General features: G+C 35.0%; 1 protein-coding gene across 1 annotated transcript in view; it reads left to right on the forward strand.

Moving 5' to 3' along the window:
* Positions 1 to 14,355, forward strand: part of GPR158 (G protein-coupled receptor 158) — a 424,507-nt gene that overhangs the window by 217,672 nt on the left and 192,480 nt on the right. Inside the window, exon 3 of the mRNA XM_002820608.5 lies at positions 3,054 to 3,156. Coding sequence (XP_002820654.2) covers positions 3,054 to 3,156 — 103 coding nt within the window. The remainder of the gene's footprint in view (positions 1 to 3,053; positions 3,157 to 14,355) is intronic.

Raw genomic sequence — 14,355 nt, forward strand, 5'->3', positions numbered from 1 at the left:
AAATAAGCCAAGACAACTTGTATACTTCAAGGCAAAAGCATGAAAACAGTAGCACATTTGGTTCCGTGCGGGCCCTGCTGTCTTGGAGGTGGAGTCAGTACAGCAGGATGATCTGCTTTTATTGATTTTAATTGACAAAGTTTTTTTTTCTTTCCTTTGAGATCATAAAATTATTTATTAATAGAATAACAAGTTTAAGATAGCTAATAATTCATGTTTCTGTGTTTTATGTAATAAAATCAGGAGGCATTTCTTTCAAGTTCAAGGAATATTTTATTTGGCAATATGTACCAGATCTAATCAATTCAATTTTTTAAACATTCATTTTTTTATGTTGGCTGTAGAATTAGTTTATAGCAGAGAGATACTTTAATTACAATAAACTTTCAGATCTTCCATAAGAATTTAAAATTCTGAACTGAGTCACTGTTGCAGTGCTGAGTCATATCATCATGAAATCAGTGATGTTCTATGTTCTAATGAATAGCATTGACCTCTGAATTTCAGCAAGGTAAAATATTTCAAGAATTCTAATGTAGTCTTAGTATCTAAGACTTAGTTTACCTGGTTTACCTTAGTTTACAAATCCTTGCTGGATGAATATTTAGTAAATCTAACTTACAACAAACTCCACATGCTATATTCATAGTATCGCGATGTCGTAACGGAAGTAATGATACCCCATTGAATTGCTCTTCTCAGGATCCTTTGATTCTTTCTTTCTGCCTAACATTTTAGCTCTGAAGTATCCTGAGTCTCACCACTTGGACCTATTTCCTTGATAGTATGTTTAGAGGTTCTAGCAGGGGAACACAGCAGCTTGTGTACCCTTGAGTGAAGAATGGTTCTCCTCTATTTGGGAAGGTCATCCTCTTTGACCTAGCAAGTAGCTTCAGGAAGGACACACATGGAGTAGTGAGGAAGGAAAAAGACACCTGCCAAGTCAGCCAGATTAGCTGAATCAATCCTGGCAATCAATGAGGTGGCAGATGTTGCAGCCGGATTACTCTCATATTTTTGGATCTGTTTCCTTCACTGACTGAAGGCACTGCTTAGTGATTTAGTCTTATCTAATCTCATGGATTTATCTATGATCTTTATGCAAATGATTCACAAATTATACAGCCCAGACATCTCTTCTAAACGTCATACTAGTTTATCAAACTACGTATTTGAGATGTAGATCTAAATTTTTGAATAATCACTTCACCGTGAGCATTTCCAAAACACCTTCTGATCTTTTCCCTAAATCTAAAGACTTCCTTAGATCAGTTGAATGATAACTCCATACTTAAGTTTGCTCAGGCCAAAAACACTGGAGTCGTCCTTTATTTTTCTCTTCCTCTTATGGTGGCTCCACCTTTTTCAGACTATGTCTGTGTCTGGTGGAATAGTTATTCTCATTAATTAAAGACAGTAAGGCTCAGAGACGTTAAGAGAACAGCCCAAATCCACGTGGTTGGGAAGTGATGAAGTCAGATTTCGAATTTATCTTTTCTGACTGACCACAACTAATATGCTCTTTCCATAATACTAGTGCTTCTCCTAAATACATGTTATAATTACTTTTTTATTTACATAGTTTAGAAATATGATTTGACCTATTGTATAACTGGAGCTTTATAAACAGTACATGTTATTTTCATTAGGTTCTATAGGCATTCTCTATGCATGCTGCGGTTATTTCGTAAATACTTGCTAACTCAGTTGAATCGACTGGTACTCTTTTGCTATTTTATTTTGCTCTGGGTTAGGAAATGTGTTTTCAATTGCAACATAGAAATTGGATATGTGTGTGTTAGATGGAAAAGAAGAGGGTATTAATGAAATTAAAATATTCAAGAAGGTCCTTTAGAAAGCTCTTTTTCAGAGATTTCTTGCTATGTCTCTGACTTTAGAATATGTATTAGCTTTTTTTATCTTACATACAAATGCTTATCTAATTGCTGGAGTTTTTGTGATGTGTAATATTGATCTTAATGCTAATCATTTAAGCTTAGATTATGGAATTATTTAAATTATTTAAAATTTTATCTCAAGGGCCTCTGAAAAGAGAGACATCTTATAATTCTTAAATTCACTAGATTCTAAGTTCCTTTAATAGATTATAGTGGTAAAAAGGCAATGTGTTGGAATCATGGTAGAGCAATATCATGAAAGAAATTTCAGTGTTGATTAGATTATTTAAATTCTCCAGTTTTACTGATGTAGTTTTTGTAGTTTAGTAGAAGTTATTCCTTGCTATGTAATTAAATGTAGCAAAAATGAAGTATGTTAAGCTAAATTTTACTTGGTTAAAATTATATTTTTTGCTTGCTAGGTTATATCCTTGACGCTTGAAAGAAGTCAAGATTCAATTTTTGGCAGATGTCTATTGTTTTTGATAGTGACATATTTTGAAAGCTGTTTTTCTTCTTTATATGTATATGTAAAACATTTATCTATTAAACAGATTTTAGGTAAACAGCCCTGGAATAATTAATTCATCTTTATTTTTGTCTTCTAAATTTGCATTTTTAAATTTACTTGTTTTATTATTTTATCAATCTGTGTTATTTTGATTGATTCCAGGATAAAATTTGATGACTATTTAATTCGTAAAAGCAATTTTTACATCTTAAATTTTATTTATCTGTTTACCTACCTACCTGCCTATCTACCCACCTACCTACCTTTGCTTTGACAGAAACATTCAGTATGGAATCACTTTTGAAATGCTCTTATAGGCTTTGGAACAATTAAAGCAAGAAGATGATATGTGAGGCATTAAAAAGAAAAACTATGTCTAGTAATTAACTCATTCCATTGCCACAGGAAGTAAAGATGTGTGCAACTGCAGCTGTAATGGCATAAATTTAGAAAGGAAACTTAATTTACGACTTCTAAAAAAAAAATTGTTGGCACAACAAAACTAAAAAGTTCAAAAAAGAGCTATTTTATTTCTGGAAAATGTGTTAGTTTTCTGTTACCATTTGCAATGATGGATATCTGCGAGCCTTTATACCATGAGATAAGTCATGATCAACTATGTTGCTGTCTTTTCTTCTTCATAGTGTATGCCAATTAAAGGCCTAGGATTCGTTCTTGGAGCCTATGAGTGCATTTGCAAAGCAGGATTCTATCATCCTGGAGTCTTACCAGTGAACAACTTTCGGAGTAAGTGCCCTTTGTTTCTATGTGTATATATGTATATACATCATATATACTATTATTACAAAAATTTTCTTTTATCCTTGTTGGAGTTATATGGTTGAATAATCATTGGCTTGGCATTCTCTCATCACTTAAGGAGTTTTAGTTTTAGTTTGTCATCTACGATGCTCTGGAGAACCACTAAAATATACCTAAAATATTCTTGGGTATATATTAGTTTTTAATACATTTTAAAAGTCTGAAAATACTGTAGCTATCTGGTAAGACCAATGGGGATTTAGTTATTGAAAGATGCTGCTACAGAAAGTTCCTAAAACTAATTTTGTCAGTTTATTTTATTTATCAAGGTGTTTATATGTTTTTAATGCTGCATAGAAAGTTACCATAAAGTGAGCAGCTTAAAGCAGCACAAATTCGTTATCATACGGTTTCCATTGGTAAGGTTCCTAGTTCTGGGTTAGCTGGGTCCTAAACTCAAGGTTTCACCACTCTAAAATCAAGATGTTGGCTGAGTATAGTGGCTCACGCTTGTAATCCCAGCAATTTGGGTGGCTGAGGTGGGAGGATCGCTTGAGCTCAGGAGTTCAAAACCAGCCTGGACAACATAGTGAGACCTTGTCTCAATAATAATAATAATAATAATAATACAATGCAGAGATCATCTTCAAAAAAATACAAGTCTACTTGCTGTTATTTGCATTATCTGACCTCTATAAACAATCATGACGAGAGCCATGTCTTCATAAATTTAATAATAAAATATTACATGTAGAAATTTATAGTTTCAAAAAATAAAAATAAAATCAAATAAAGGTCTCATTTGGGTGTGATCTTCTCAGAGGCTCAGGGTCCTTTTCAAAGCTCCTTAGGATTGTTGGAAGAATTCAGTTCCTTGCATTTGTAGGCCTGAGGCCCTTATTTTCTGGCTGGATGTCAGCCTGGGGTCACTCTTAGTTCCTAAAAGTTCCCTCAAGGCCTAGCTACGTCACCCTCTCACAACATGGCTGATTCCTTTTTGAAGGCTACCAGGAGAATCTCCCTAGCCTGCTAAGACAGAGTCCTAAATGACAGAGTGTAATCATGGGAGTGACTCTCCCATCACTTCAGCATATAACGTAGCCCAACGAAAGAGAGAATGTCTCATGATATTTACGGATCCACCCACATTCAAACGGAAGTGATTATACAGGGCTTCTATTCCAGAATTGAAACTTGGTCATCTGGTTATTTTATTCCTACTCCAGAAAATGTCAGTGTTACAATTCAAGTATTGAGTATTACTCTTTCTCTGAAGAATAAACTCTTGCCACATCACCTTATAGCTATTGGATATAATACCTAAGAAGAAATACTGTAGTGGTAACAGGGGTAGTTTCATGGAAAGTTAGGGTTTGGGAGTTGCTAAAACTAGAGTATAGGTCTCTTTCAAATAGTTACCCATAAATCTTTTACAGCCCTATTATCTGTGTAGGAATTTGGATTTCTCTGAGGCATAGTTCAAAGGGTTCACTGAGATTGAGACCTGAATGTCTTCCTCTGGGAATTTTGGTAGGCATTTATAGATTTATATATAGTTCTTTTTCTCTCTCTTAGAAGTCACTATTCTTGGTCTTGAGACTGTTTACATTTAAGTTGTAGGTTCTGGAGGTGAGAAGCATTTTGCTGTCTCCTCCACCACATATTTCAGGGTTTAGTCCTTGTTCTGAGTGAGTTGTTGTAGGCAGAATTCTAAGGTGGCCTCCCAGGTTCTGCTTCCACATCCTCTTAAGTGTGGGTGTCATCTATAAATTTGCTGGGATAGTCACTCCCTTGCTTAGGTTCTGTTATTTAGCAAGATAAGAGAGTGAGGATATAGTCACTTTTGTGATTATATTATTTTATCTAAGACTCCGTCATAGCAGACTGGAAGGAGAGAGAGAATCTTCTACTGGCTTTGAAGAAGTAAGCTACCTTGTTGGGAGGGAGCCATGTGGTTGGGGCTTGAGAGCAGCCTCTAAGAACTGAGAGCAAACCCTACTAATAGCCCATGAGAAAACAAGGACTTCCAGTACTACAACTGCAGGGAAGTAAATTCTTCCAACAGCCTGAATACTCTCAGAAGAGGACCGTGAGCTCCAGATGAGAACGCAGCCTAGCCAAAACCTTGATTTCAGCCTGGTGAGACCCTAAACAGAGAACTCAGTTACACTGTGCCAAGACTTCTATTCAATAGAAACAGGGAAATAATAAACAGACATCTTAAGCCTCTAAACTTTTGATCATTTATAATGCAGCAATTGCAAATATACAATAGCAATCCTGGTAATATATTTTAAGGATGATTATGCTTTTTGGTGTGTGTGTGCCAGACCATGGCGACACCAGAGCTACTCTGGCATTTTTCACGTTTATGGTCCAGACATAACATATGATTCAACACTGAAGGATTAAGGGAAAAGGTTTTAGCTTATGTTCTGTGAAGGTATTTTGTATCTGGTTTACCCACATTTGTTCTCAGCTCCCACTATGTGACTGAAATAAAACATCTAAATATTGTAGAATCAGAGAATGACTATGCCATTTGCTTATAACACTACCAGGAGAAACTGGTTAACCTTTAACAACTTATCTTTATTTAATTTGCACACTCCTACTTTCTTCCTTATTTTAAAAGCCAGTGTTTTCTTACTGGACCTACACTCTAAGAAAAGGCTGCTTCTCTGTGTAAGTCTAACTCCCATGTTATACCCATTGCAGCCATGAGAGAGAGGCCACTCTTTTCAGGAAGATGGTCTATAATTGAGTTCAGCTTTGATTCAGCTTTGACTTCAGCACATACTTAGCCAAGACCAACCTTCCTCAGTGACAGAGCAGAACAGTCGCTGCATGTTGTAATTTGAAGCCAGTAAAGCAGGGGTCCCCAACTCTTGAGCGGCAGACTGGTGCCAGTTCATGGCCTGTTAGGAACCAGGCCGCACAGCAGATGAGCAGTGGGTGAGTGTATTAGCCCATTTTCATGCTGCTATGAAGAAATAGTCAAGACTGGGTAATTTATAAAGAAAAGAGATTTAATTGACTCACAGTTTCACATGGCTAGAGAGGCTTCAGGAAACTTACAACTGTGGTGGAAGGCACCTCTTCACAGGGTGGCAGGAGAGAGAATGAGTGTTGAGCGAAGGGGGAAGGCCCTTATAAAACCATCAGATGTCACAAGAACTCGCTTACTATCATGAGAATAGCATAGGGGAAACTGCTGTCATGATTTAATTATCTCCACCTGTTCCTGCCCTTGACACTTGGTGGATTATAATTCAAGGTGAGATTTGGGTGGGGACACAGAGCCAAACCATATCAGTGAGACAGTATTAACGCCCAAACTCTGCCTCCTATCAGATCAGTGGTGGCATTAGATTCTCATAGAAGTGCAGACCCTAATGTGAACTGCATGTGTGAGGGATCTAGATTGCATGCTCCTCATGAGAATCTAATGCCTGATGATCTGAGGTGGAGCAGCTTCATCCCCGAACTGTCATCCCGCATGCCCTCTACCTTAGTCCATGGAAAAATTGTCTTCCATGAAACCAGTCTCTGGTGCCCAAAAGGTTGGGGACCACTGCAGTAAAGTACTCTTTGACCAGAAATATCTTTCCTGATGGCCTTGTCAAGTTGCATGAAAATCCAACATTAATCACTTCTTGTCCTAAAGAAAGAGTACAACAACCTGACTAGGAATATGAGCTGTGTAACTCACCAGGGTCATCATCCAAGAACTACTCAATATATATTTTTTTATTTTGGGCTTATATGAGAATATATTGCATGTTTCCATGTTTTAATTTATTAGGTCTCTTCATCATAGTATCCAGGCAAGTTATAGGGAATGTTATTTTTATACTTTCTTGATGAGGTATCTGTGAGATAAGGAATGACCGCATGTAGCTCTTGGGCCAAAGGTAAGAAAGGCATTAGGGACCCAACATATGAGCTAACATGGAAAACTGCTAGCACAGTACATGGCATATAATAAGTGATCAATATACAGTTAAATAATTGAATACACATACACACACATATAAAAACAAAACATTAACCATGCATGTAAAGAGATAGCTCCTAAGCACACTGGTCATTAGCACCTTATCTCAAATATTTTATTATATTAGGATAACCAGTGACTTTAGCTAGGACCTTTGGAGAATGAATTCTACAATAGGAGGAAATTAGCTGCCTAATAGGGAGAAACAGAAAGGATATACAGCAAAGATAAAATTCACTTAATTTATAATTGTAAATATAGAAAAAGACCCCAAATTCCTAAATCTCTTGTAGTCTTGTGTCCCCTTTGGAGAGAGGAGCTAAGATGTGGTGCTGATCTCTTAGAGAAAATATAAATATGACTTAAAAATTCTGTTAAAATATGAAGTGATTTAAAAATCTTTATTTAGACCTAGGCCCACAGTAAACAAATGGCTCATGAAGACCAACAGAATGTATTCAAATAACATGATTTGAAATTGTGCTGGCAGCCCAGAGACCTTGTTCCTGGCATCTCTCTTGAAATTGGTAATCATATGTGAGTTAGCAGGATCTGACATCTGGATGGTAGCAGGATTTCAGAATAACCAAGTACTGATGTTTTGCTGTCTCTTCAAATCCAGGTTGTTCCCTTCCAAGCTGATGAAACACAAGCTTGTGACTAGCTCATCTTCCTCAAATTCATCTGTCTTAGTATGGATTCTGTCTTCAGTGAAACTGCTTTTATCTTTTGTGTGGATATAGTACCAGTCTTCCAGTCTTATTTCTTTGGCCTTTTGGATTGACTTCAGCCTGTGTACATTTCCAAATCCAAATTTACAAGTGATCCATATCCAAAAATGACAATCTCTACTTACCTAAATCTAGTGCTATTGATATGAGAAGATGCAATGGGAGGAAAAAGACAACAAAGTAATTAGAGACATAAAGAGTACGCAGTTCTGGAAGGGAAGCTCTTTGAAAGCAGTACAGTTTAGGGATTCTGGCTGAGCTCTACAGCAAATGGTAAGCAAGGCTGACTTGTCTCTGGGATGAGTCTTGGTTTTCTTCCCTCGCTTGAGTCTCACACTCTCTTCCTACTCTGTTTCATGGCTGGGGAGTTGGGAAATTTGCTTTCTGTAGACTAAGCTCAGTAGTATCAGTCTCTAGTATCTATTCTAAACTTAGACGGAATAGATTAAAAGAGCTTGAACACCACAATCTCATAAATAGCATCGTCACTTTCACCACTGGTCTGACTTCAACCTCGTAGACTCGTTCTGAAGCTAGGCTTTTACTGTATTATAGGAACCTAGTCGTAATCAGTTTTACTCTAGTTGTAGAAGAAAGATTCTCCATCCGATTGCTGGTCTTATGTTTTTGCCTCAGTAATTTGCTCAATTTTCATATATTTTTCATTAGTCTTATTTGTAGGGACTAATGAAAAATGCAAATTGAACATATTTCCAGATCTCAGATTCCTTCAGTTCACTTGTCCTAAAAATGGGCTGTGGACTGAGATATAATACTTCAGTCCTCCAAAAATCTTCCTTTTCCTCCACTAGCTGAAATACTACTTTATTAGACTTTTCCCCTTATTTAATATAATTTTATATATTTGCATTATTTTACTTTACTAGACTGCTAATTAGAGACTTATTTATATTAACAATCATCTTTCCCCAAATATTAAAGCAAGACCTCTGGCAGGGAAATTTGACTATTAATTAGCTCACTGTGGTAGGAAGAATGTCTGAAGCTTCATTTACCAACATAATAGTGACAATTGTCTTTGCATGGTAAAATTATTTGTAATTTTTGTTTTCTTTTTGCTTCTGTGTTTTCTTTTTTCCCTAAGTAAAAATACATTTCTTACACAAAATCATAATATTTTAAAAATAAAATATAACATTCAGAACATATTCCTACCCGACTTTTAACAAATTTAGAAACTTTGATAAGATACAAGGTATTTACATTGCCTCTAAGTATCTCTCCACAAATTACTATTTACAAAGAAAAAACCTACAGTGAACAGACTTGTGGCACACCACCTTCCCAAGTAATTAATCAAAGTAGCATCATCAATTATTGGGGCAAACTGACTCCTTGTGCCTCCTGGTATGTTACACTGAGGACACAGCATTACTTTTACGGTGTTCCTGCCAAAAGTTAATATTCTGAATCTAATCATGAGGAAATATCAGGCACATCAAAACTGAGGGGCATTCTACAAAATAACAGGTCTGTGCTTTCCAAAAATCTCAAAGTTGAAAAGAACAAAGAAATGCTGAGAAACTGTTTCAAATCAGAGGCTAAGAAACATGGCAAGTAAATTCAATGCATGATCCTAGATTTCACCCTAGATGGAGAAAAGTAGCCGCAAAGGACATTATTCTGGCAATTGGCGAAATTTGACTATGGGCTATGTATTAGATGATAATATTGTATCAGTATTAAATTTCCAACTTTGATAACTGTAATGTGGTTTTGTGCGAGGATGCCCTTTTCATAGGACATGCTAGCTGAAGTGTCTATGGGTAAAGGGATATACAATCTCCATCCTATACTCACATGGTTCAGGAAGAATAGTATACATTTAAATTTATAAACATCTATCAAGACAATATGAATGGTAAAGTAAATACAGCAGAATGTAAATAATTGATGAATCTGGGTAAAGAATATATTGGATTTATTTCTACTATTCTTGTAGATTTTCTGTAAAATTTAAATTATATCACAGTTATAAGTTACAAAATCTAACTTTCAGAATATCTGTTTAAATTCAAAGGACTTAAATATTTCAATAATTGTAGCTTTGGTGGGTTAATTAGATATTTGTGATTTGGAGCTAAAATTCACTTACCAAAGTGAATTTATTGCTATCAAAAGAGATATGGCTTTAAGTTATTTTAATATAAAAATATTATATACTCATTCAATAAACTTTGGAATGTATACAAAAGTAGAATTTTAAAGACCATTCAAAGTCTATTTTTCATTTAATTCTCTTCAGTTTATAGTTTGTAACAAATGTCTGCATATATCATCTTTCTAAAAATTTGGAATTATATTTATTTAAAATATACATAGTTTTCTTGAACATAATTTTAATAGTTACATAGAATTCCATTGAATAAATGCACTGTGGTTTGCTTAACCATTCTAAGGTTTATACTTTTACTAGTTTCTATAAATATGAGTATATTTATATAAAAATATCTAGAAGTTTTATGTTTTTATTCTTGTCAATGAAATAAAATAAGGCAAGCAAATAAGTTAACATACTGTTCACAAATTGTCACAATTTATTTTGGCAGGCTTATGATTACAGGTGAAAGTTTTAGATTCCTCAGATGGCCTGTAAATGCTACTGTGACCTTCTCCCAATGTCCTTCTCTATATTTTTTCTCAAGGCAATACTCATATAGGAAACTAAAGAGCTGCTACTGCCAAAGCTATATAGCTTTATACATTTGCCATTTGTCTTCAGGAAGTATTTGTTTTATCTGAAAGTTCTAAGTCTCATCTTCAAGGGTTTTTAGATTTCAGCAAGGCAGATTGGCATTCTGTGCATGGAGGATGTGTTTCTAGTTGCTCAGAACTGAGATTTCCAAATCAAATTTTGATACAACATGGTTTCTAAACAGATTTGCCCATAGGTGCCAAAGTCAGCTGTGCTAACTCATATTCTTAATGTGTTTTTCTAGTTTGTTTCCAGCACCTTGAAAAATACTACTTTAATTAAATTTCTTAAGCATACATGGTTTGAGAGCATGAACAATGAAGTAGTGGGTTGAATATTATTTTCAACTAAGCATCTGTATTATAGATCAGTTAATTTATTCTTTTGAGAGAGCACTTTCATTGGTAACAATTGTTTATTGAGTATCCAATATGTATAAACTACTAAGGTGCTAAGTGTATAAAGAGATACATCTATAAATCATGGCCCCTATCTCAAAGAATGTAAACTTTTAAACAATCATAAGCTTAAGATACCATTAAATAGAGCTTCTTATTATGTAGTAGTAGTATGATTTCTACTAGCTGCATATGTTCTCTTTTCCTAGATAGAGAACTTCAGCATAAATCAGCAAAATATTTTCAGAACTAGAAGATTATTAAATTGTGCTTTGAGTACTAAAGGAAACACTCAATATCAAAAGCTCTGTCTTTAATTTTAGTTGCTTTTTGAGCTTTAGAAATCAAGTCTCTTGACTTTTGGTTTTGCTTTCTCTCTCTTTTACAACTTTGTGTTCCTTATAGAAACTCATGAATTTTGATAGTCAAATAAGTTAAATACATTGTTAAAGAGGCAGTTTTTTATGATGGCATGTTACTGTTTGCCGTTTGTGAATTGATCTCATGATATTTGTGAGCACAAAGAATAAAATGTGCTCATAATTTATTTTCCAACAAGTTGCCTTTTATACATGAATACTGAAATATTTATCCAACAATGTACTTCCCATATCAGGAAATACAGAATTGTTTGGAGTTACATTCAGTTTTCAACCTTATATCTAGTTGCTACTAATTCAGTAGATAGAATACCTGTTAACTACGATTTCTCTCCTACTTGAGGAAGATAATAAAGTGTATAGGCTTTTTCTATGTCCTGCACTCATGACTGTATTTTATGGCCCAGTATTTTGAGTCTTTTGTAATTTTAATATAGGTGGGAAAATAAAGATATAAACCCATCGTCCTATTCTTAGAGAGCTCACAGTTTCTTTTCACATACCGTATAGATCTGTGGAACTCTAGCAGTAAGCAGAGTAGAATAATACCGGCAAGTAAAGAAAATCACAATGGCACGTGGCCTTCGGAAAAGAACCGAGCAGAGACAGAGTATATCAGTCATGGAAAGCTCTCCGTGTTGATGTGGATCTCTGGACAATGATGGCACAAAGGAAATACATTGAAGTCCACCTTTGGACAGCAAATGTGGACTATTCAGCATACTGTCTGCAATTCATATGTTCCAAAATTCTATCCCCGATTCTCCATTTCAAAAGGTTGAATCTAGACAAGGAACTCAGTCTTCCCGGTGAATCAAAATTGGAGAACATTGCAGTCACTATGAAAGAACCTTAATTTATGTGAATAACAAATTATGTCAATGTAGAAGAGACCGTTATTAGGAAAGATAGATGAACAATAAGATTGGATTAGTAAAAAGATATGTATCTTTCTATTATAATGCAGAAATGATATCTAAGTCTGATTTAGAAATAACATTTTCTAGTAAGAGAAGGAAGGGAGACTAATTTTTCATTAATTATATAAATTTAACCCACACAAATACATTTCTAAAAGAATGTACTGCATTTTTAATTGCAAAAGATACTTTTTTTAAACTCTAGGATATATCTTACAAAAAAGAAATAAATAGCTGATCCTAAGCCCAATTGTTTAGAATGTTTCATAATGGCTTAGTTTGACAATATTCTATAATTATTAGTAGAATTTGGCAAAATCTGACAAGAGAAACAATTTCCTTTTTTTTTTTTTTTTTTTTTTTTTTGCTAACATGACATTAAGGTTGTTCCTTTGGTGATGATGTCAGCTTATTGGGCCTCCAGATGTTAAAAGCCCTGCTTGGGTAGTTTGATTAGCCCAGATATTAGAGTATCCCACCATACAGCAGTTGAGTTACGATCAACACAGCGAAGAGTGAAATAGAGAGGGCTCTACTCTTTAGGTGCAGTGGTTTAACTGGAAGAAATTTATTTCATTCTCTACTATATTTAACAAATTGATTTAAATTTAGTATTATAAAGGAGCAAAAATGACCACAGGCAAGAATAAACTATTTCTAGGAAGTAAGTTGTTTTGTGAATGTAAAGGAAAGCCTTTAACATCATGATTAGAGTTATCTTAGTGACCTACAAGATGCCAAGTTAGTTCACTTTTCCATGTCCATCACATGATTACCATGTTGTTCAAATCTAGGGGCACCATTCAAATTCTATTCTATATGAATGCTGCCAGAGACAGCTCACTTTGGAATGTGGAAGCTATGATACAAGCTTTTCATGCCCTGTATCACATACTGTTGACTCACCTTAGATTTTAGCTACAGTAGACAGTTACTATTACTGAACATGTTGCCAGTGGCCAACTTCAAGTGTCCACAGAATTTATTTTCTTTTCTGCCTCAGGGCTGTCTCTGAAGCCCTCTAACCTTGCTCAGCCCTTGCCCAGAAGTGTGGTGAAATGGAAGTTTCCTGGGATAACTGTCAAACAAAAGGATTGGTAGTTGCTGGATAAATATTCTAGCCTTCCATCCTCTGGAAAGTCAGATCTGAAGGGCATTGTATACAGTTTTTAGAGGGATCCCAGCAGGATTGATCCCCCATTTGCTCAGAGTAATATCCAACTCAATAATCTACCTTTTATTACCTTTTCTTTCTTCCTTGTCTTACTATATCTGATCTCCTTCTATCACTCTACTTTTGGTCAACCTGAAATAGTTGAAAGGATCAGATTTCAGTTTAAAAGAGTTTATTCAAGCAAAAAGCTGGGAATAGCCAGCTGGGAAACACGGATGCCAGAGAACTGTGGTCAGTGCTGTGAAGTTAAAAGTTAAATGTCTTTCTTATTGGAAGAAAACAAATAAATTTAATAGGATTGCAGTATTTTCTATAAAAAGTTGGTTTATGAGTTACAACAATTTAATTAGTTATAATTTGTTTTCTTTTCCATCTGGCTTAATTTCTTTTCTTTACAGCTGGTTTTCATTTTCTTTCCAGTTTACAAAACTGTATTTAACATTCCATCTCATGACAATGTGATAGTCATGAAGTCTTTGTGTGAGAAAGAATTAGTAGGAGGGAAGTTAATCTATCATAAAGATCATTAAGATCAACAATGAAGAGGAAGGTGATCTTTTCTGGTGCCTTTTAGTCACTTGCAACATTTTACAAAACAATGTAGGTAAGGAATAAGGCTAATCTATAATCAAAGATACAAAGGTTATAGCTGCAGGTTATGTGACTTGGGCCCCATAATCACATTCCTTTAAGGCTCAAAATAATCTAGAGTTCCAACAGCTTAGATTTTGAATTACTTATTTTTATATTTTACACCTTGTTTTAGGAGTCATCTCCTAAATCAGATATCTATGTCCAAGTTCTTATCTCAAGTTCTGCTTTCTGGGGACCAAGATGAAAATAGCAGCTTTAGCTGTTTGGTAGTGGC

The sequence above is a fragment of the Pongo abelii genome, chromosome 8, assembly GCF_028885655.2.
Source record: "Pongo abelii isolate AG06213 chromosome 8, NHGRI_mPonAbe1-v2.0_pri, whole genome shotgun sequence".
Classification (NCBI taxonomy): Eukaryota; Metazoa; Chordata; class Mammalia; order Primates; family Hominidae; genus Pongo; species Pongo abelii.